Source organism: Protomyctophum parallelum (assembly GCF_964188405.1).
Source record: "Protomyctophum parallelum genome assembly, chromosome: 3".
Lineage (NCBI taxonomy): Eukaryota > Metazoa > Chordata > Actinopteri > Myctophiformes > Myctophidae > Protomyctophum > Protomyctophum parallelum.
The window spans coordinates 22,616,897-22,641,569 of record NC_139698.1 but is presented as its reverse complement, the minus strand read 5'-3'; the positions used below and the strand labels follow the sequence as shown (position 1 = coordinate 22,641,569).

Below are 24,673 nucleotides of genomic sequence, written 5' to 3'. Positions count from 1 at the left end.
GTTGACACGTTATGATGACCCCTGCTTTGCTGTGTCATTGATTCTTCATTCTGCCACCCTAGATGGAGAAAGGGAAGTTCCATGGCTGCATCGACGTGGGCCTCGCTGTCATGGCCATCAAGAAGAAATCCAACTGCATTGATCTGGATGCTGAAGACAACATCTATCACATCAAGGTTATTATTCAAATATTTGTATTGAATAAAAAAAAAAAAAACATACATAAACACAGAAAAACACATAACCGCTACAAAGAATAGAATAAAATAGAATAGACTTTATTTGCCATTTGCACAAGTGCATATAGGAAATCTTGGAGTGCAGCTCCCAGGGTCAGCATTACAAAAAAGGGAGGGACAGGTGAGAAAAGAAACATAGAACATACAATCCTAGAAGTGCTTCATAGTCTACCTAAAAACAATGCATATTCAGGTCGTCTATCAAATAAAGTGCTTTATAATCTGCCTAAAAACTGTGCATAATTCAGTTCATCTTTCATGATTCAGTTCATCTATCATATTGATTTCCGTCCCTAATGTCCTGGGCTACTAGTCGCACAGTAGCAGGGAAAAAACTGTTAGAGAAGCGTGTTGTGTGGGTGGAGATATGCTCTCTGGCCGGTGGTGTCTCAGGTCATCAGGCTCACAGAGAGTGAGCAAGATGGTGTAGATCAGGGGTGTCAAACTGGTGATCCGCGGGCCGCATGCGGCTAAAATATAGGCTAATAAGTAAGGCTGCATGATATATCGAACATGTACCTTCATCAGAGTGGAGAATATAAGTATAAATCAAGTTGAGCAAAGCCACTCTTCTCTGCCCCTCTCTCTAACAGACACAGTTAACGATCGCTTGTTAAGTGCCTGCCAGACAGACAATCAGATGAAATGAAGGCAGGTGTAGAGTAGAGTGTAGACTAGTGAACTGAACATGTTCTATTTATATCAAGTACTTCATACCAGCCCCTTATGAAACTACTTCTCCCCAAATCCAAATGGATTTCATTTTCCATCCTGAATGGCAGTAACTAGCATACAATGAGAACTGAGAAGATCTCCACAAAGGTTTACTCATCAAAACTGATTATAAAACTGTAACCATCAAAGCATGCACTCAACATATAATGGTTATGTGATCATGGCATGTGCATAATATAAAATCTTATACGTTTTATCTGATATTGATTAATATGGGGGGTGGGTTCAATGAATCGATTATTAATCGGCAGAGCTGTCGACTATTGTCAACATATTCCTCAATTTCCACTGAGATTATGGGGTGAATGAATGTGGCCAGACCCATCTTCTCTTTCTGTCATAGTGAAATTGTCCTGCATCAGTTCATGTCCAAATCAGGTTCTTCAATCTCCAGTAGCCTCTTCAGTTTTTTGTAAGATTTTTTGAGTGGTGCAACCACTCCCTTACAGAGCTATGTGTGTGGCTGGCTGGGTCTGAGCACTATGTGTGTGGCTTGCTGGCTGGCTGGGTCTGAGCACTATGTGTGTGGTTTGCTGGCTGGCTGGCTGGCTGGGTCTGAACATACATACATAGATAGATAGATAGATAGATAGATATTATAGCAGTGACTGACTGAGACATCGAGCGTGCATGCGCAACAGGTTGTGGCCCCCATCAAGTGACCTTTTGACCAATGCGGCCCTCGCCCCAAGTTGAGTTCGACACCCCTGGTAGATCCTTAAGGATGCTCTGTGCTCTCCTCCTACAGTACATTGCTGTGTGTAGATTGTGTCCATGGCAGGGAGATTTAATCCAATAATTCTCTCCGCACGTTTGACAACTCGCTGCAGCGATTTCCTCTCCGCTTTGGGTAGTGTTTCCAAACCACACCGTGATACCACTGGTGAGGAATGCTTTCAACGAGTCCTCTGTAGGCCAGAGTAAGGGGCTTGAGGACCAAGTACGTCCTTCTTCAGCATCGTAATAAAGTACAGCCGCTGCTGTGCTTTTTTCACTGTAGCAACAGTGTTTTGCTTCCAGCACAGATGTTTTGACAGCCTTCATGTGTCAAAACATCTGTGCTGGAAGCAAAACACTTCAAGGAACTTGAAGCTGTCTGCCCGCTCCCGACGGCCTTTACTGCATGTCACTCACCCATCTCTCTCCCCATTTCCTGTCAGCCTATACTGTCTGTAGAGTGTAGGGGTAGTAGAGTGACCGGATTCCGCAAGGTTGCCAGTTGGAACCCAGGCTCCCCCAGAGTTAGTGTCGAAGTGTCCTTGAGCAAGACACTGAACCCCTAATTGCTCCTGATGTGCAGAAAACAAAAGGGAAAAATAAGTGAAGATAAAATGAAAAGGAAGAATTGAATGGAGAGAGAGATTAAATTGAATGTCAAAAGAACTGTAAAATACAGATAAATAGTTTAACTATAACTGGGAGGGGGTGGGGGGCTAGTGGTTATGTTGCAATGGTAGAATACACTTCCTCAAAATAGGACAGAAACGGTTTGCGAGACTCTTAAAGATGGAGTGCCACATTTTTTGTATTTTTCCAGCTTTTCATGCGTCTATGGGGTGACAGTACTTCATTAGACACCCTGGAGTAGTTTTTATGTCCAATGGTGTAATAACTTTGTATTTTGGGTTTCTTACTGGAGGCTGAACCCTTGACGGTCAAACGGGCCAATGAAGTAAACACGGATAGTGTGACGTAAAAAAATTGCACGCACACACGCACCTCCCCCTCTATACATATTTTTTAAATACGACAACCTCTGTGGGCGGAGCTGCCTGCCACATACACACGTGTGAACTGAACGGCGCAGCCAGACAGTTTGCTGCTCTGTGTCTAACTGTGTGGCAGATTTTCAAACAGTCATTTCACACATTACCAGTTCACAGCAGAGCAGACTGTTTTTCGTTAGATTGGAAGCAAGTAAATGTTCACATCGGGTCCTCAGGATTAATCAAGGAAACCACAACAAACCAGCCTTATAGGCAGCCTACCTGCTCTGCTGTATAGTTGCTCATTCTCTTCTCAAGGAGTAGGTTGTTTCTTTTATAATCACAGTGGTCGGGCTTTGATACAGAGTGTAGTGTCACAGTGTGCATTCTTGTTGGCTGTTGTAGTCAATATGTAGGTCCTAATACTTATACAAGGCTGTAAAGTCAAGAATTAGAAGTATGTTGTGTCGCGCTGGAAGTCATGTTGCCATGTCTGGCTATTACAAGCGACTTGGGCTTGTTTTCATATAAGTAACTTTCAGGGGAGATGTGGTTGACTTGACCAATGGTTCATGTGAAGGACCCTCAGATTAATATGTTGTTAAAAGGATTGGTGTTGTTGAAACGTTTTCATAAATATTCACGGCAATTTCTGTGACTTATTTTTGTGGACCTGGCCGCTTGTTTCTTTAAATCTGGCGACTTTTGCTGAAACTCAATGCAGTCAGATAAAGGACAGTTTTAATGCCAGGGTGCTTAGCTGGAGGAAATCAATAGCCTACAATATATTGTAGGCTAAATGATCTATCAAACTAATTGTTTCTGCTGTTAAACTATGATTTAATTGGATGATGAGCTGAGCTGATTGCGACAATAGGGTCAATATAATTGGAGGAAATAAATAAATGATTATAAAACATCTGAAAAAACAGATCTGATATGGTATGGATGCGTGGATTATATGCCTATACATGGATGGTGGCAGTATAAGTGCATAATGGTGCTTATACGATATCTCAGAAATATGGGAAGTGTTCACTTATAACCTTTTTTTACATTACAGACACCAATTTGTCATTTTGTAAACAAAAGGGCAGAGCCATGGGCTGTCCTTTTATAAGGAGGGGGAGGGACTAGGACAAGTGGGTGGTCTTAAAGGAGGAGGCGGAGGGACTGGATTAGGTGGGTGGTGCTACGGTTAAACTCACGCATACCTAATGAACTGGTGGGTGTGTCCACATAAAACCATCATTTTAACAAATACTGTACACTTTTTTGAACGAATTATACCTCATATACACCTAAATACACCTGATGATCATGTTTAAGTGTGGAAAGAAATCACGGCACTCCATCTTTAACATATTATTTCTGGGTGGAGCCCCTGATTGTATAATTAAGCTGTTCAAGTTTAAGATGTGACATAACATCCTCCACCCAGCGTGTGTGAGTGTGGGTGTGGGTGTGGGTGTTGCCTATTATCCAACAAACACTATCAGGCATCTAGCCAATAAGGAGGAGAATGCCATAGCCTCAGCCTGGTGAGTCGAAGGCACGCATGCACACACTCGCATACCAGGGGATGGGAATTACCTTAATGTCCACCCACTCATCATTATTAACCCATCGTAAACCACAGTTCAGTGATAATGGAACTCTCTCAGAAGAACATACTGTAGAACCTTGAGCACAGGAGGTTGCAAGGTCGTGTCAGTCATTTGTTTTTTTACCATACACTAGCAATATTTCTGACTATACTATTCAGAGATGCAAAGGTTTGTAAAATGGTGTGACAACCGCCTTGTCTTGAATGCTAATCATAGATGGAGGATAGCTTCGCTGCCTTACGTTGTGACCAGGCTTCACGGATAAGTAAGCCTGGGACCGAGGCTATGCAGATTGTGGCCCCTAGATGTGTCACAGAGTCTACATTGGCTGTCTGAATAAATCGTTGAATTGTGACATATTATTGCTTATAGCAGCTTTAAGCAAAACATTTCAGTACTTTCTCCAAAACTGAGGACGAACATAATCTGTGTCAGAGCAGGAGGGAAAGTCAAGAATAATACCATTCGACACAGCTCGTCTTTAACCTCATTAGCCTCCACGCTGCCGGCAAAAGACTTAAATCAATTTAGTTTCAGTTGATGCCTGGCAAGAAGGAAAAAAAATAGATTATATCATTTAATTAGCTCTTGGCAGTACAAATCCACAAGCGAGAGCATTTCATTCTTCAGATAAGGAGTTTTGACTTAAATAACAACCATACTGCCTGCTGAGGGTGTAGTGACCTTTACTGTGTATTGTTTTTTTAAGACCTGAGGCAGATAAAAAAAAAGGTTTCTGTTTCTATGTCAACCTTGCTCAACCTTTTTCATGTCAAGGACCCCCAGAATTATCTGTATTTGGCCGCGGACCCCCATCTGAAAATATGTTGTTCCAGGGACCTCCCAGAAGCAAAGATTTGAGTTGAAAACGTTCACTCTGGGGCGCCCGCTGGCCTAGTGGTCCAGGCGCATGCCACATTTAGGCTCTGACAGCGTGTTTGAGTCCCGTTCATGACGACCTTTGCTGCGTGTCTCTCCCCTTCTCTCTCTCCCAGTCTCCCTCTTTCCTGTCTTCACTTGAAACTATCAATAAAGGCAAAAAGTTTGCTCTGAAAGAATATATTATATATTCAAAGATTAGCGCCACATTTTCACGATTTTTTAAAAATTGCAGGAGGAAGTCACTAATGTTGCTCTGGAGAGGGAAGTCTGGAGCACTCTGGTGTAGATCAAGCGGTTGAAGATTGATGGATGGATGGATGGATGGATGGATTTGTTGAATTGTTGCATTTCCTAAAAACACCTAGACAAGCAAAAAAACAAACGTCTATAAAATAAAACGACCAGCACAAATCTCTTTACTTAAATCGCTTCACTTAAAGGGATTTGTGTGGACCTTTAGCTTTTATTGATACATTCCATTTATTTTTCTGTTTGTCTAGGTATTTTTATGAATCTTATTTTTTTGTGTGGGATGTTCGTCTTTTAAGGACGCAGCATGGGTGATAGCCCGAGCCATACATTACTTCTTATCTTGTAGACAATTGGCTGAACAACATGCCAGAGCAGCAGTATTTTGAGTGAATTGTTAGTTCTCTCTATAGAGCGCATACAGTACGGCTGCTTGCTTTCACAATTTGTATGGAAATGAACTCTGATAGTGTGGACTACCATTAATCAGTGTTGTAGTCTCAAGGCCGTATCCTCATGATCTCAGTCATGGACCCAATTTATTTGTCAACAATTTATAAACATTGTTTATTGAAGTCCTGAGGAGGTTATTCACCGTTGTCTCTTTTCATTGCTGCAATAAGCACGCGAGCGCACACACACACACACACACACACACACACACACACACACACACACACACACACACACACACACACATGCCAGAAGGGCTGGGCAGTTTGGGGCTGCAGCTGTGCCAAAAGAACAATTTATAAAAAAACAGACATAAACTAGTCTTTGGGTGTTCTTTGGGCTGTCTTTGGGCCAGTGAAGAGCCGAAACAACAAGAAAATGAATTTTAAAAAAGAAAATAATGCCGTCTTTGGGCCGTCATTGGGCTGTCTTTGAGCTGGCGAAGACCACAAATAATGCCAGGGCCGATTTTCCATGCCAGTTTGTGCCTGCTATTATTCATAGTATATTTTTCCCCTGCAGATCAAGTCTCAGGAGCTGTTTGATGAATGGGTGGCCCAGCTGCGTCACCACAGGCTGTTTCGGCAGAATGAGATGGCTGTGTATCCCACCGACAAGTCCTACTACTACACTCCCCACTACACTGCCCCAGGCTCTCCCACTGTGGGGGACAGCGCCGCCATGAGGAAGGTAAAAAACTAGAAATGCACTCTGTCGAGGTGCCAACTTGCGCCTTGCAAGCAGAGCGCGCAAGTACTGCTACTAACTAATGTCTATTACAACTGCGTTCTAAGTCCTTTATACCCGTTATTGACCTTGAAACGTACCTTGGTTACGTCACCATCGACAGCCAGGGACCACCATTCTTACATACATACATACATTACATACATACATACAAAATCTCAGAAGTTGAAGCAGTTTTTAAGGACCCACTTTTAGGCCAGTGCAATAGAGCATGCTTTTGCCTTTTTTAAACCTTACCCATTTTAACACAATACTTAACACGTATGATACTCAATTAAAACCACGGGGTGCCTCGGACGTGTATACCATAGAGTAATAAACAGGATAGAGACAGAACCGGAGCGACCCATTTCAAACCTCCTACAGTAGGAATGTGTTTATCCCATGTGTTTAGACCTGATTAAACCAATGTGATTGCAATTTGGATGAGCAAAATAAGAATGTACTTTCTACTCTATTAGAGTCAATAGCATTCATCCGGTGTCCCAGGTTCAAATGAATGCGTACGTCCGACTCTGATGAAGGTCATATGCTGAAATAATCTAATAAAGAGGTCGTCCAAGTTGCACAAAGTGGCTGGAATCCTTATTTTGTCAATTATTGTAAATGATGTAATTCGTGCCAGCCAAGTCTACATAATATGTTTTTTTAGGGTAAATTGTGATGTAATTTGTGCCAGGTAAGTCGCAGGACTTTAATGTTTGTTTAGGGCAGTAAATGACAATGTAAGACATCATCTGGCTGATATAATAAATACTGCCCTCAGTACCGAATCAACCCCTCCGAGGGCCCTGGCGCTACACCAAATCAAAAGGCCCCATGCGCGGACGCTTCATGTGATTCCACTGTTCCACTGTTAAGCCAGGCCTGCCCTTTCAGTTCACACGAATGGTATTACTTGCGCAAGTAGAGCGCGCAAGTACTGCGATCGGCTATGTACAGTATGTATGTTGGTGTTGTTGTATGTATGTTGGTGTTGTTGTATGTATGTATGTATGTATGTTGGTGTTGTTGTATGCATGTATGTATTTGGTTAAAATGGGTAAGGTTTAAAAAAAAGGCAAAAGCATGCTCTATTGCACTGGCCTAAAAGTGGGTCATACTTCTGAGATTTTGTTTGGTTCATTAGCCACCAGATGGCATGTAAACATGTTTTGTTAAAAAGAGACCCCCAGTGGCACTGGCTTTAACACTTAAGTGGACACGCGTTGATGTCGAAGGTTATGTTGTTTACTTCTGACACGTTCATCTTTTATCTACCGTACATTTTCTTCCAAGGCCAGACCTTTTGCTGGCGTTTCTCTGTAATGGGCAGAGAAGGGCTGTTACTGAATTGACCTTCTCCTTGTGTTTTCTGTCGATTGCAGCGCATGTCTCTCGCCAGGCAGCCATCTGTTCACGGTGCGGGAACCCTCCCTGGGAGCTGTAACAGTCAGGCTAAGGTAGCCGCCTGGCTGCAGTATTCGGATGACATGGACAAGTGCTCCGAAGGTGAGAAGCCTGTAAAGCAGGAAAGCAGTAAAGCAGGAAAACGATATATGCACATCCCAGTTTCAGAATACTCCATCTTTAAGTAGGCCTACTTTGTGGAATAGTTTGTTTGGTCTATCCATCTTTTATTCTAACTCGACTGGTGAGACTAAACAAACAAACGCCGAAAAACCGGAACCACCTTACCAGAATCAATCACACGGGCAATTTGTTTTGGAACACAGAGCACGCTTTTCTCCGAGGGGGAAGGTCTGGTGGTCACGCAAGGTTAGCTTTAGATTATATTTTAGACGGGGAACCTACGGGCAGCGAAGGAGAAAGACTTGACAGACACACTGGCCGCTGGCCAACATCCAAATGGGGTTGTTGAGATTAAGTGGTACTCTGACTCTGCACACATACCGGTGATTCTCAGAGCCCTGGGACGTTCATTATCACACTGTAGCAAGGGGCTGGTATTATGCTTGTTTTCTATCCATCCTTCTTCAACCGCTTGTCTGTAGTCGGGTTGCGGGGGCAACAGCTCTACTGTTAGACAGACGTTAGGTTCTTAGCTTAGATGATTCTTGATGACTATTTTGTATGTATTTGATGTATTGCCATGTGTTGTTCTTGCTTTCTATGAATCGCTCTGGATTAAGTGCCTAAATTGTGGTGTTATGTAGTCTGCCATGTTTTTACCCTGCTGTAGTTTTTAAACTGAAGTGGAAAACAAACTACAAAATCATCATTGCTATTGCATTTATTGTGCTGCAGTATAGTCCCCATTTTTGTACAGTACCACCATTCTCATAGATTGCTACATAGATGTCAAAACATGCTCTATTTTGAGCATGGCATTATAGGCATTTTTATGTAAAGATCACACTCGTGAGGGATGGCTGCATGGTGTATGTGAAGTGAGCGGTGGCTTTTATCATGATTATTTATTATTCATTATGACACATCGACACATGCCATCAAAGAGGCACATTTCCTAACTAGATAAAGTGCCAATCGGCACAGGTCTCCACCAGGATTCTTCCTCAGCCTAGTGGGAATATGCGTGCACAGTTTCATCGCAATCGGACGCTGCGTTGAGGAGTTGTGGCCATTTGCTACTCCTGAAAACTGTAGGAGCCAATCGTGGCCAATCAGGATGGAATATGAGAAATCAAACAAACCTGTCTTGATCACATGACTATGGAGATCATGTGTACCGATTTGCGAGAAATTTGGATAAAATCTGAAGGAGTAATAATAGAAAATGTGTTTTACATATGTCGGCCTCCTGGTGGCGCTATAAAGAGCAGATGTGAAAGATTCCAGGCAAAGGTTTTTCCTTGGCCTCTAGGGAGTTGGCATACAAAGTTATCCACAGATTGTGCAGTTAGAGGTAAAAACACTTTTTGGCCAGTTATAGCGCCACCTTGAGGCTGAGTTGAAATTGTTCATGTGGCATTTCGTCCTTGGCCTAGTGGGAATGTGGGTGCACAATTTCACGGAAATCACGCGATGTGTTCATGATTTGCAGCATTCTGTTTTAAACTGAGCACTCCTGTGAACTTTGGAAGCCAATCTTAACCAATCAGGATGGAGTGTGAGAAATCTGAAAGGGCGGTTTGGTTGAATGGCTCTAGAGAGACTGTGTACCAATTTGCGTGATGTTTGGACAAAATCTGTAGGTGTACTTGTTAAAACTTGTTTTGCACAAAGCGGCCTCCTGGTGGCGCTATAACAGGCCGTTCTGGAAAGTTTGGGGCAGAGGTTCATCGTTGGCATCCAGGGAGTGTGTGTGCAAAATGTGGCATGGACCGGGTTAACGGTTGCCGAGATTAGCTGCTAACGGACGGACGGACGGACGGACACACGGACACACGGACGTACGGACACACGGACGGACGGAGTGCAAAACATACTCTCCCCACATGCCTTCGGCCTGGTGGAGACAATTATCATGGCTCAACCAGGCAATTTGGTACACTTCCTCTTCTTGAGAACCTACGTCACTTTTCTGTCGAAATTCTTGACATTGACGCGTCATCGTGTATTACTTAGCATTCATTGAGTTTAGCGACAAAGACATTTTCATGGACAAGTCTTGAACCTCACAAGTTGACATACAACTGTTTTGCTTTTGTGTATGAAGTATGATGATAATGTACAGTATAGCACAGTCAGTGGTGGGAAGCAACTAAGTACATTTACTTAAGTACAATTGAGGTATTTGTACTTGTGAATTTCCAATTTCCAATACTTTTACTTCTACTCCTACTTCTACCTTTTTGTTTTACTCCACTACAATTATTTGAAAACTTTATAGTTACTATAGTTACTTTGGAGATTTTAATTTTGATTAGAAATCATACATTAATCACTCCAACCCTATATACATTTTGACCATTTGAAAATAGCTGATCTACAGTACAGTACAAGCTCACATTGTGAGCTTGATAGATCTGCTATTTTCAAAAGGTTTTGTACTTCTACTTTTAGTACTTTAGGTAAATGTTGATGCTGTTATACTTACATACTTACATTTTGAATACGGGACCTCTACTTGTAACAGAATACATCTATCTTGCATTTTCCACCGCTGTTAATAGACACCCAAACACACAGTCACGATTAGCACCGGTCAAAAACAAATACAAATAAAAAACATACACCAGTATAGAGCTTAAGAGGTTGAAACACTGAAACCAAGGTGGAAGTCCACCGTCTATAAATGGTAAATGGTGCATTTATATAGCGCCTTTATCCGTGCATTCCATTCACCCATTCCATTCACACACACACTCACACACCGATGCCGGGGGAAACCATGCAAGGCACCAACATGCACATCGGGAGCAATTAGGGGGTTCAGAGTCTTGCTCAAAGACAATTCGACACTATAACTCTGGGGTAGCCCGGGTTCGAACTGGGAACCCCCCCATCCGGTCACTCTACCCCTGAGCCACCGCCGCCCCCATGTTCTCTATGTTTGAAGGGTCCAGTAACGGCCTGCTGCTGTTGAACTGTTTATGCACGTGTGCTTTTATGGGACGCATTCGGTGGAAAGATGCAGTACATCAAAGGGAGAGAGAGAGATGGTGAAACGCCGCACAGATCAAAAGCCTGGCCAGGCCGCCAGGATGGATGCCCTTGAGGTTTCCTGCTTATGCCGTGTGTAGTGCATACAGTATACTCTTTGAAGTCCATCAACTGCAAATGAAGTGGTTCAAGGTGTTTCATGTCATAACATAGGCTACTGTACGTAGTAGACACAGCATTGGCCACCGTCGCGATACATCAAAATCGCCGTCTTATTGGTGCTGTGGGTTAAGAATCACTGACATGCGTGGTGGGTTAAAAACAAATCTTGATTGGCTATTTGTTTAAGCTATTCCAAAATGTTTAAGGATAAGGAGTTTAGCATGGATGAAACTAGAGCCCATTGTGTATTTTAACAGTGTATATGTATCACTACTAGGCTGATTAATGCCTGTTAGGTATGATGCTACTGGGAACGCAGAGGCTACGCCTCGGTTAGGCAATACCCGTTGTACCCGTTGTCAGACTGCAGTACTTAGTACACAGTACCCATTATCAGTGTAGTAGGAGGTCAATCTATGATTACAGTCAGTACTATGATAGCATCATATTGATGACATCAGGGATCTGTGTCTCAGGCACGCACGCACGCACCTTTTGTGCATTATACTGTAGATATAATTACTTTATCTATGTAAGATAAAGAATTTTGGTATATGATTTTGGTATTAAGTATCCTGTATCATAACATAACTAATGTGTCTGGCATTTGTAAAAAAACAAACTACTTGGAAATTGGTTGAGAATTCAGCGAGTTGTGACTGTTTTAAAAGGCCTCCTTCCTCAATAGACATGCACAGTGTCATGATAGTACTGACGAGATGCAGCCTGACCATAATGGCGGCTGCGTTGACAGTACATCGCTCAATTCTTATGATATTCTTCGTGGTCACTGTCCTCTTGTCTCCACAGACCTGTCGGTGTGTGAGTCCTACCTGGTGGACCTCACGCACCTGCTGCAGAGCATGGAGGTCCTCCACCGCACCTACTCTGCTCCTTCTATACAGGCCTTACAGGTCAGCACCGTCGCCTTCTCTGCTCCTTCTATCCAGGCCTTGCAGGTCAGTACCGTCACCTACTCTGACTCCTTCTATCCAGGCCTTACAGGTCAGTATACCGTCACCTACTCTGACTCCTTCTATCCAGGCCTTACAGGTCAGTATACCGTCACCTACTCTGACTCCTTCTATCCAGGCCTTACAGGTCAGTATACCGTCACCTACTCTGACTCCTTCTATCCAGGCCTTACAGGTCAGTATACCGTCACCTACTCTGACTCCTTCTATCCAGGCCTTACAGGTCAGTACACCGTCACCTACTCTGACTCCTTCTATCCAGGCCTTACAGGTCAGTATACCGTCACCTACTCTGCTCCTTCTATCCAGGCCTTACAGGTCAGTACACCGTCACCTACTCTGACTCCTTCTATCTAGGACTTACAGGTCAGTACCGTCACCTACTCTGACTCCTTCTATCCAGGCCTTACAGGTCAGTACCGTCACCTACTCTGACTCCTTCTATCTAGGCCTTACAGGTCAGTACCGTCGCCTACTCTGACTCCTTCTATCCTGTCCTTACAGGTTAGTGTCACCACCTACTCTGACTAGGGTTGGGATTCGTTAGGATTTTAACGGTTCCGGATCCTTACCGGATCCCTCTTAACGGTTCCGGTTCCTAACGGTTCCCTTACCGGTTCCTAATATTATTTTTCCCCTTTTTTTCTCACATAGATTATGCTTATTATAACTAACCAAACCAAGTACATAATAAACACAAATAAAATTATTGAAAATTCACTTTACAATTATGAAGTGGCACTATTATTTAAACTCCATCACCACCACCACCAGCTAGCCACCACAACAATATAATCGTTGCAATTTGTACTGTATATTGCAATTTGCACTGTAGGCCTATATTAAATATACAGTACACATTGCAATGATGATATTGTTGTGGTGACAAATGTTGTGTCTTTAATGTTCAGATTAATTTAATATGAAGGTCCCCAGTTACCCTAATGGAAACATGCCATAGTGCTTTCTTGGATTATAAAATCCTCTTAGCAGACCTTGTATTGAACTGTAGGCTACGTTCCTGTGCTTTTTTCTGCAAACTGTTTATAAAGTAATCAATCTATGGAGGTATATATGCACCTAAAGGCTGGGCTCTCAACAGTCACGCGATTAATTTAGAGACAAATCAAAAGCAGTTGAGTTGCTTATAAGTTGTAAAAATAAGTGCAGACAAATTGATTTGGCTCTATAGTTAACGTGATTCATAAAATATCAGACAGAAAGACGTCGAATCGTTGCCGTTCTAAATGAACACCATTAACAACAGTTGTACAATGCGCCTAATGAAAAGCTCTGTAGACGTTAGTAGTTTTTATTTTATTTTTTAGCAAAAGGCCGATGCACACCTCAGAATGCTAGTGACGGGTACGTAGGGGAATAAAGTATACTTAAAGAGCAACATTTTTGGCAAGTTTTCTGACAGTGTGCGGGACCCTTCTTTGTTTTTCAAAGATAACCTTTTTTATTTTCTAACGTTACTAGCCTGGGGAAAGTGACCCAGCCTTGTATCATCCTCGTCCCCCGCCGGCTGTGGTGGAGCTGCCGGGAGTGGGGGCACGGCTTTCCGCAGGCTCTCAAACACGATGAATAATCTCTTTAGTTGTGGACTCGTGTAGGGCAGGCATATTGATTTTGAGATGTTTCCTCAATGTGGACGTGCAACTGGTACAAGTTGCAACAACCTTTGCAGGGAACCATGGCATCGCATTTATTACACTTTGCATGCTCAGCCTCAGAGTCATTTCCCTCTCTGTTAACCACACTTTGGAGATCTCTTCGACGTACTGTCCCGCTCGCTCCGTGGCGGTGAGCGGTCGCTGAATGCACAGAACGGCGGTATCCTCGCCGAACCGACCCCACTCACTCATGTAGGAGGGGTGACGTCACCCCAGGCTCTGCTTGCATGCATGCACAGACACAGCGGGCTGTATTTTGCGTTTCTTAAGTACCAGGTCTTATTCCCTAACTTGAGTAAACTAAAGACCTGGAGGCGTGATCAATGCTCTTTGGCCACTCAGAATAGCCAAATGGCATTGATCACGCCTCCAGGTCTTTAGTTTACTCAAGTTAGGGAATAAGACCTGGTACTTTAGACACGCAAAATACAGCCCAGCGGATCTAAATGACGACTGATTGAGAACCGTTTGGGGGAACCGTTAATAAAAAAAACGATGGAACCGGCTCTGGATCCGCAATGTCGGAACCGGATCTGAAATTGACCCGTTCCGAATCCCAACCCTAACTCTGACTCCTTCTGTCCAGGCCTTACAGATTAGTGTCACCTCCTCTGATTCCTTACAGGTCAGTACTGTGGGGCGGAGGTCGCTCAGGGGTAGAGTGGCCGGATGTTAACCCAAAGGTTGCCAGTTCGAACCCGGGCTCCCCCAGATTTAGTGTCGAAGTGTCCTTGAGCAAGACACTGAACTCCTAATTGCTCCCGATGTGCTGGTTGGTGCCTTGCATGGTTGCCTCTGTCATCGGTGTATGAATGTGTGCGCGAATGGGTGAATGTGATGCACAATCTATGCAAAGCACCTTGGATAAAGGCGCTATATATATGCACCATTTACTGTCACCTCCTGCTGTCCCTCTCCTAGCACACATGCACGCACATGATGTAACACCCAGGATTCCTGTGTGGAAAGCCAACATCTTGATCACTAAGCCAAAGGGATATACCTTTGACTCGGGGAAGATATTAGACTTTTAGGCCCTCAGACTGAGGCTGTGAGCCACTCTGCTACACTCACCCCCCTTTTGACCTCCTCCCACGGGGAAACCCTATCCAGGCCACGGCACCATTGTAACACCCTGGATTCATACCCCGGTCTCCCGCGTAGAAAGCCAACATCTTAACCACAAATCCAAAGGGAAATCCCTTGATGTTAGACGTTTAGCCACACACACACACACACACACACACACACACACACACACACACACACACACACACACACACACACACACAGTCACACGCGCGCACACACACACACACACACACACACACACACACACACACACACACACACACACACACACACACACACACACACACACACACACACACACACAGTTTGCTAAAGTAAGTCCTTACTGCACCATCTCTCTCTCTCTCTCTCTCTATGGTGCTGGAAATGCAAATGGAGCTAGATCTGGATGCTAAACATTTACATTGTATATTCATTTATACTGCATAGTAGGCCAATAATAAATACAGTCAATAAAGTTACAACTAGCAACCTCCTTGTGATGTACAGTCGCCATACTTTCAAAACTAATTTTAAGTAATTTCCATACATATAATATATATAATAACTAGTAGGCCTATGTAAATATCAGAAGTAGTCCCTTGTCGGTTGCCCTATACATTTTCCTATGAGTCACTGCCCCTCGCCACCCACATCAGTCTTAATTGAATGAGAGTTCACAGTAATACTACTAAACAAGCTAAGGAAAGTGAAGAATCTGCTTTCTTCAACACACACACACACACACACACACACACACACACACACACACACACACACACTCAAGGACACTTGGACCCTTCTAGGAGACATTTCACCAGCTTCCCAGCCCACACTGATTGTCACTGCCTCACACTACATCGCTGTCTGTACATTCTGACATTTTATATATCGCGTTGCAAATTGACCTCATACTTGGCAGTAGAGCATTCCTGAGATGTGGGTTTTGATTAAAGGTGACAGTCTTTCCTGGATGAAAAGGGTTCTACACGACATGACTCGGTCACATTAAAGGTAACTAATGCCACAACCACAAACACGTATCCCATAACACGAATGAGGTCCTGGAAAAGGTAAGACAATTAAATACTGAAGATAAAATAAAAAAGTATATATTTTTTAATTTTCTTGTCATTTCCAGATAAGACCCTCATGAATAGAGAACATATCACCGACCTGTCAGTCTGAGCAACAATCCTCTCTTCCTCCTCCCACTCTTCTCCTACTCACTAGGCCTCTGCGTTTGACAGCCCCAAGAAGGATCATAAAAGGCTTCCAAGAAAATGGCGCTCCTCCAAGAACTACAACAAAGATGCCAAAAACACTCTCCAGGTAAACGGCATGCATGGCATTGTATAGATTAGATTAAATGGATATTTATATTTTATTTAGAGACGGATGGATACATCCGGACTTGCATAAAACACCTGGCACTGACTTGGAGAACCCCTTTTGGTGTTTTAACTAAGCATTATGTTATACTTTAGCTATTGAAAAATAGCAGATCTACAAGCTCGTGCTATTTCTTTTTTATCCTAAAAATGCAGCGCAAATCTTTGAATATATATTCTTTCAGAGCGAACGTTTTTCTTATTTCGACGTCAGGCCTAAATGGGTTAAGTTTATGTTAAATGCATCAAGAATAACTCTCATGAGCATGAACCGTAGTAGTGAACGATGGAGATCCATGCCCCACCCGACTATGCAATACCTGTTGTACCCATCCCACCCATCAGTCTGTGTCCCTTTTATGCCCATATACTGTATGGAGATTTCTGTATCTATCTCTCGGTGTCCCTTTATTCCTATATATGGAGTTCTGTGTCAGCCATGTCCAAATATGAAGTCCTGTGATGTCAGAACAGGCCACCATTCAAATAATTGCGATTGACAATTTGATCGTGTTGCTGGCATTGGAACATACAGTATTTAAATAGACAAATTACATTTGGAACTGTAATGGCCCTCTCTCTCTCTGTGTCTATCTCTTTCTCTCTGTCTGCAGCTCTCTCATTATATTTCGGTTTATAGCAATTATAGTTGGGTCCCAAATTCCCAGTGGAAATTTTGCAGGACTAGATGATGAGGGGTCAGTAATAAACTGCGGGTGGTTTGAAATTAAACCATTACAGGAAAGAGCAGGAATTGTCCGAAATGCAATGGGAGCGGACAGAAGAAGGGTGGCTATCTCACAGGACGTGCATTCATGCATACAGGATGAACACATGAGGGATAGGAGCTGTGACCCGATTCTGAAAGCAAAACTCATCAATGAATTAAGGGGGCATGACAGTAATTAAGTACAGTACCTAAGTAAATCTACTTAGTTACTTTCCACCACTGGTTAAATCACAAAAACATGCACGCACGCAACGCATGCACTCTCGCACGTACTGTACACGCGCTATACTTTGTCTTAGGAGCTTCTCTTCACTGCATTCCTTCTCTTGTAAGGTTCCTAGCTGTATCTCCTCTGGCTCCATGCGCCTCCACGCCTCCAACCCCAACCTGTCCTCGGCCGCTCTGGGGAACGACAGCCCCCATCTGGAATCCATGGACTTCTCTGTTGACGTGACCAAACTGCAGGAAGACTTCTGCCGCGTTGCCACCAACAGTGAGTGAAACGCGCTCGCTTTCATTTGGTTTAGTTTATTCTTTTTAACCTCATTTAGACCTGAGGAGTGAGGACGCGTCTGTGTCGCCTTATAGCTTTAAAACCACCTTTAACCGTTATTTTAAACTTTAGCTGTTGAAACATAGCAGATCTACAAGCTCATAGTAGATCTGCTATTTTTTGTGTGAACATGTGGTGCTAATCTTTGAATATATACAGTATTCCTTCCCAGCTAATGTTTTTAACTCAAATATTTGGTTCTGGGGGGGGGTCCCTGGAACAACATATTTTCAGACGGGGGTCAAATACAGATTATCATTGACATGAAAAGGTTTCGGCGCGTATCACCACTGATATGTTTTTCAGAAAACTGTCAGAATTTGGAAGGCATTTTGTAAAATCTGGTTTCAGGATCGGTTAATTAATACAATAAATCTCGCTAAAGCAAGGCTGCTTCATACACCGGAAAGGCATCTACAAGCTTATGCAACACGTCACAATGCGACGTTTATTTTAACCTGTGTTTTCCAGAGACACAGAACAGGAAGAGTTGTGCTAGATTTTCACATGTCCTCATAATAGAAGGATAGGATTCCGAGTTAGAATCCTGCTGCCTCAAGAGCTACAGTACTGTATGTCATCGCCTCTCACATCGCCTCTAACTCAGTGACGCAGAAATGCTCTAAAATAAATAGTTAAAAAATTTAGCACTTTTTTCGTCACCACGCAAGGGTGCAGTCACTTTTACATGGTGCATGTGACATGCTGGGTGGTGGTGGTGGGGATACATTATTCAACGCAAAAATAAATAAATACATAAGGGGAACTCTCAAGCTGTCGTCCGTGTGACATTAACCAGAGCAGTCGAAGTCCACCCTCCCCTATCCCTCTATACCCCACTTAGTCACACTGTCGTATTTGCAAGTAAAATAGCATGCGTATGTTTGTGTTTATTGATGTGCAGGATGCCATATGGGAGAAGCTGTTAATTACTGGTAGATTTGTCACAGTTGCTGATCATTAAAACTCTGGGAATGTGCCATGTCAAAATTTCCCTTGGCAGCGTTGTTAAGTGAGATGTTTTCTGCTCTTGGCAGAAGAACGGCATCCCTGAACGGCAGCTCACGCAGAGTGACACGTGACCCGGCTGTCACCGTCATGACATTTGAGTTCAGAGTCGGCTGTCATTCAGATAATTTGCGATTCATGATTAAATTGTTTTTGCTAGGAAAGATATAATGACTATCTTATATATATCTAATATACAAAGCCTATTACTGAAACATACAAAAAAATGACAATTACCAGTAATACCAACAATCACAATAAATATTGTACTATGGCTAAAACATATGTTTTAATCATTTCATACTTTCAAACATAGAAAATGTAACCGATTTACAATCGTTGTGAACTTTGCCATTTTTGGCCCTAAATGCCCCGAGTACATTTTTATCCCAGCTGATTTTATACTGATGAATGAAAACTATTCTAATGATTATGCAGAAACAATTGTGACTAGCTCAAATAATTGCTATGGGACGATATGTATAATAATTGTGACGGCCCTATACGAAACCTCAAAATGGCTTCTAGTCTCCAGATGCACTCTCTGCCTTTCTCAGCACAGCTAAACATGTCCAAATCCCAGAGGCCTGCGCACATCTTGAAGTGAACTTTGCATGATATAATGATGTCCCCCATTATAAATTCTGAGGCTTCGGATGGCAATTAATCTGATAACACAACGATTGGCTCTTGTGGCAGGGTGGTGTGGCAGTGTGATAATTGCCGTGATCAGAGGTGTAATTATCTCTCGCAGAGAGAGGGAGAGAGAGGTAGGAGGCAAAATGTCATTCCAGTCACACAGCAACAAAAAAAAAAGCACAAATTGACAGTAGTGCAGTAGTTGTCAGAATGTCTTTTTCTTTTTGAGGGGGATGTTCTCCTTTAGAAAGTTTTATACATTTTGTTCAATAACATTTCTGTTGTTACTAATACTAATACTTGTAGCGTTGTATCTTATATCATTGAAATTCTTGTATATTGTATCATTGAAGATTCTGTCCATTTCCCTTTAAAATGGCCCAATCCTACTACAGAAGGACACGTCTGTCTGTCTGTCTGTCTGTCTGTCTGTCTGTCTTGTCTGTCTTGTCTGTCTGTCTGTCCCAATTTATTCCTCAGTAGGTTAACCAATCATATCTGTAGTTGCACCTGGGCATTGACCATTTAATTAGCATTATGAAGGGAGTGAGGAAGCTGAATTTGTATAACTTCTCCCAAAATTAATCGGCCTATTTGCATTTCTGTGACGTCTATAACTCAGTGAAGACTGCTGTGGGCGGACATGCCCTCAATCATCGTGGGCATAATGGCATAATGGCATGGGGAGTGAAGATTGAAGAAGCAGATTCTTCACTTTCCTTCAGCTTTAAGCTGTTTAGTAATATTTCTCTAACTCTCATTCAATTAAGACGGATGTCTTAGCATTCAGATCTAGCTCCATTTGCATTTCGAGAGAGAGAGAGAGAGAGAGAGAGAGAGAGAGAGAGAGAGAGAGAGATGTGACGCAGTCAATGAAGCACTAGCACGGTAGATATTGACCTAACGATCAATCGGCAGACGGAAACTTTGATCCAGTTGCGTGGCTGTTGTCACGCAACTTCTCCTCAGTGGGTTGGTATATTGGTCTGAACTTGATTGAAGCAATCAATTGAAGCTGCGATTTCATCAACTGGTTGGCTATAATTATAATGTAGAACAGCAAGGACACTGGTTTAGAACGATAACAACAAAACATCATAATTCCACATGTTGTTCTACAAATTGTTGGAAAACGGAGTGCTAGTGCCGGCGGGCTGCCTCCTATCACACCCTTTCATAATAAATCACAGATCAGGACTGGGTCTAGCTGGCAGATGTTTTCAGTCGTGGGAGGCATACTATCATCCGACAGAGCATTGCTCCGAATGCTCCGAGGTGCGCTGCGGGTCGGGAGAGTGTTGCGGTTAGGTTTAGGTGTCTGCCCCGGGGGAGGTTAGGGTTAGGGTGAGGGAGGAGGTAGGTTGTCGTTCGGACCAATGCTCCGTCGGATGAAAGTACTGCACTCTTCAGTCGTGACTCGTTGGCTTTTCATTTTTGCTTGAATCCATGTGACCGCCACAGCTGACTATTAGTGCACAGGAGAGATGGTGAAAAGGAGAGCATGTTGTGTTCTTTCAAGGTTGTACTTTATTGTTACTTCTTGTGTACAGGTACACAAGAAGTAAAACTTATTTTTGTTTGGCTTCCTTCCGACAATGCAGCAGCATAGCTAACATAACATTCAACACAACAAAAACACAGTAAGCACAGAATGTGCATGTTTTCCCGTAGTAGTAAAGTTGGGTACGTTTTTTTTTTGAACGGCTTCCCAGTAGGTTATGTTCCATATATATTATGCAACAACATTTAGTTTAAAAAGGTGCAATTTGAGCATAATCGTGCTCTGGTTCTTCTTGACTGTGGTTGTAGACTAGAGGTTGAGCGTCCGTGCTGTGCCACCCATAGCCACACACCAAGTTTGACTGCTGTCCCCCTCTCCGTCCGTCCCCCACCCCACCCCACCCCCCCTCCAGTGCACAGCACCATGAAGTCAGCACTCGGCTCTCTGACGTCGGAGAGGGACAGGTTGAAACAACTGCTGGGTCATCACGAAGGTGCTAAAAGCCCACCCACCTCCCCGCAGGCTCTGGGTATGAAGAATGCACTGGCTGCGGTATGTAACTGTGCGCACGCACGCACGCACGCACACACGCACACAAGGTTATCCTACCTCATTCAAGTCAAGTCATGTTTATTTGTACTACACAGTGGGGTGCAGTACTTAGTTTAGACAGTTTTTGGTTTAGCTCTTAATTCGCACTTACAGTCTGAAAGGGCTTTACAGTTCCACATTTAACAATGTAAACTAACAAGATACAAACTCCCAGGAAAAGAAAGAAAGTAAGGGAGAAAAGAGGGACTGCTGCGCGAGAAACACATCATCACCTCCCACCCAGAGTCTGTCCCTTGTGTTCCCTGTGTCCGTTAGACAGCATGATGCCGTCTTTCTCATTTGAGAGTTTCAGCCATGGAGCTGCTGTTGTTGTGGCACGTTGTTCACGGCACACAAGCCACCATTTTTCTTTGTCTGTAGCCTAACCTCAGAGGTTCTCAACGTTTGGTTTGGGTCCCAAATTAGTGCCCAAAGCAAAATGTGTGGCCCTGTGCTATAAGAACCAGTTGAGAAACACATTATTATGTGTCTTGCATGAATCAGTCACTAAGAATTCCTTCACACATAAGGCTAATAATATTATGTGATTGAACTAGTTTTTGTCTCATATTGTTTGTTTCCTTTTGTTTTGCTTTCCAGACATTTTGGGCTCATTACACATTATTCTCTCTGGGATATGTAGGCTACTTTGATTCGAATTAAATCATGAAAGCTTTGATGTGGTTTGAGATGAGATGAAAATAGCATTATTTAAATATAATTTATCTTAACATCCATTTGAATCCATTTTAATATTATAAATAAGAGTACAGTTTGTGCTGACAGTATGAAAGTACAGTATGCACTAATACAGTAGTTTCTTGAGTTAGTTCCTATAATGTAGTTGCTTGAGTGTTGTACATTCTCACTTTGTACTGTCTCTCCCAGTGCTGCTTATAAAGGATTTTGACTCTTTTGAGCTAAATGTCCATGCATGAAAATAGCTACTGTATATTATAGCCTATACAAATACACTTTATTATTATTATTACTATTCAATGGTTTTGTTGGTTTGTTTGAAATGTATGCTATACAGTATCAGCATGTCAAGTTTGACTGCGTTTTGTTGTTTGGCTTGTGTTGTGTTAAATTAATAAGCGGTTATTTCCCTGTAGGCCATAGCCCAGAACTCTGAGCTGAAAGAGCGTCTGTACAAGATTCACGCAGCGTCCCGCATCGTAGAGCCCTCAGTGCTAATAAACGTATCTGGCCCCCTGCAGGTGGGTGTGGGAATGTGTGATGAAGCCCCTCTCAGTCATACCTCCCTTCACCTTATTCCTTATTATTCCTTTGTTGTTATTACACAGCAAAATCCTTGCCTTTCTGGTGAGAACCGGCAGTCCGGCACCGTAGCCGAATAGTTTGTTGTCGGCGGTTCGATTCCGGCTATAGAGACCTGTGTGTGTGTGTTGCATGTGGTTTTTCACCCTGTGTTTCTGCCCTTGATCAGTTTCCCGTCTCCATTTAGTTTTTTTAATAGTTATATTCAATCTCTGGTTGATGAAGGCTGATTAAGTGTCACGCCATTGTCTAAAATATAATCTTTCGAGTTGATTTAACTTAGTCTAAAAGTTAGTGAAAGAGCCACATTTTGCTGTGTACCATTATGATTTATTTTTGCATTCAGCCTCATCTGGCTCCACTGTGTCAAAATTGCCGCTAAATGTGACTTGAGTTGATCATGGCTCTCCTCCAGTCCCATTCACATTCACAGGCATGCTTCCACTGTCATCTCCTCATCACTCACCACTTTGGCCCCCCAACCAACCAAAGATTCTCTCTGTATCTTATCAAGCAAGCTGAAATTGGATTCTTCTCTCGGGAATATGATATCTCCTCTCCTCTAGAATCACGCACAGTCAAGGTGTTGCAGGGGTACAGCACCTGTCCATCATCATGATGCGTCTAGGGGTTCCAATCAGGCTTGACGAGCGTCTATACGAACACAATTATATGCACGCCACTGCCGTCTTGCCAGCAAGGTGCTAACTACTGTAGGTGCAACTTCCCATTGACAGTCCATTCATCTAAACAGAATTTAGATAATGGTCAGAAGGACGTAGCTCATAACAAGACTACAGTGGATTTTTATTAAACAAAGACTTTGCATGATAGAAAGAGGATAATTCAAACTTTTCGCACAGATGCAATGTTGGTGAGTTTGACGTTGTTTAATGCAATCAGTTAGGACTTTTCTGTTTGGATGAATGGGCTGTCTAGGTGCTACCACCTATGTAGCACCTTGCTGGCAAGATGGCAGCGGTCTGCATATAAGGTCAATTGGCCGTGTTTGGGGCAGGGAAGCTGGGCGTCTAGGGCGATCTTTGTTGCTGCGCTATTGACTCCCACAGGCTGGAGCAGTGTTGATTTCGTCGACTAAAACTAAGACGAAAAATGTTCGTCGACTACCTTTTTCCACTGACGAAAACTAAATGGAAACTAAATGAAAACTAAGCTATGACGACTGAAACTAAGTCTAAATCTACTGACAATTTCGTCAACAAATAAAAACTACTCAAATGTTAGGAAGGGACTAGTGGACAAGAGATCCACTATACAGTAAGTCATTTTACAATTAGTTGCATGCAGAAAATAGCTGATCTACAAGCCCACAACGCGTCACAGCGCGACACGTTGTGGGCTTGTAGATTGGCTATTTTCAGCAAGTGAATTACGACGGCATCAAGGCCCGCCAAAACACATTTTGGTCGACTAAATCAACTAGATTTAGTTGACTAAAATCTTATGATATTTACTCGACTAAAACTAAACTAACACTAACACATTCCAGGTGACTAAAATGTGACTGAAACTAAATGAAAACTATTCAAGAGACTATGACCAAAACTAAAATCAAAATGTGCTGCCAAAAACAACACTGGGCCGGAGCGGCGCATGTTAGCAAGGAATGTTGAACAGAAGGAGTATGACAGAGGTCTGTACATCCTACAAAAAATGGGTGAAAATAATTAGCAAAGGAGGACAGAGGGACAGAAAGAGTATTGCAGTCACGTGAAGGCTATATGTTCCATGTCTCACATCATGCACTTTAAATCAGCCATCAGAATCTGGTTTCCTCAAGGACTCGTTTTGCCTGATTAATCAGATTTGTTGACGAGAGCTGCAAGCTGATCCACTTAATCACGTCCCTGGCTGGAATCCCTGGGGAACAACCTGTGCTGAACAACATAGCTGTGCTAAGCTAAAAGCTTTCTTCTGAGATTAGCTCTGTGGTGATAGACCATGGTGTCAT

The 24,673-nt window shown here is 42.9% G+C and overlaps 1 protein-coding gene across 2 annotated transcripts in view; it reads left to right on the top strand.

Moving 5' to 3' along the window:
• Window positions 1-24,673, top strand: part of osbpl3b (oxysterol binding protein-like 3b) — a 113,438-nt gene that overhangs the window by 61,763 nt on the left and 27,002 nt on the right. For both annotated transcript variants that reach the window (XM_083761316.1, XM_083761317.1), the window contains 7 exons: window positions 63-176; window positions 6,394-6,561; window positions 7,986-8,109; window positions 12,097-12,200; window positions 16,241-16,339; window positions 17,462-17,621; window positions 21,242-21,381. In XM_083761316.1, coding sequence (XP_083617442.1) covers window positions 63-176; window positions 6,394-6,561; window positions 7,986-8,109; window positions 12,097-12,200; window positions 16,241-16,339; window positions 17,462-17,621; window positions 21,242-21,381 — 909 coding nt within the window. The remainder of the gene's footprint in view (window positions 1-62; window positions 177-6,393; window positions 6,562-7,985; window positions 8,110-12,096; window positions 12,201-16,240; window positions 16,340-17,461; window positions 17,622-21,241; window positions 21,382-24,673) is intronic.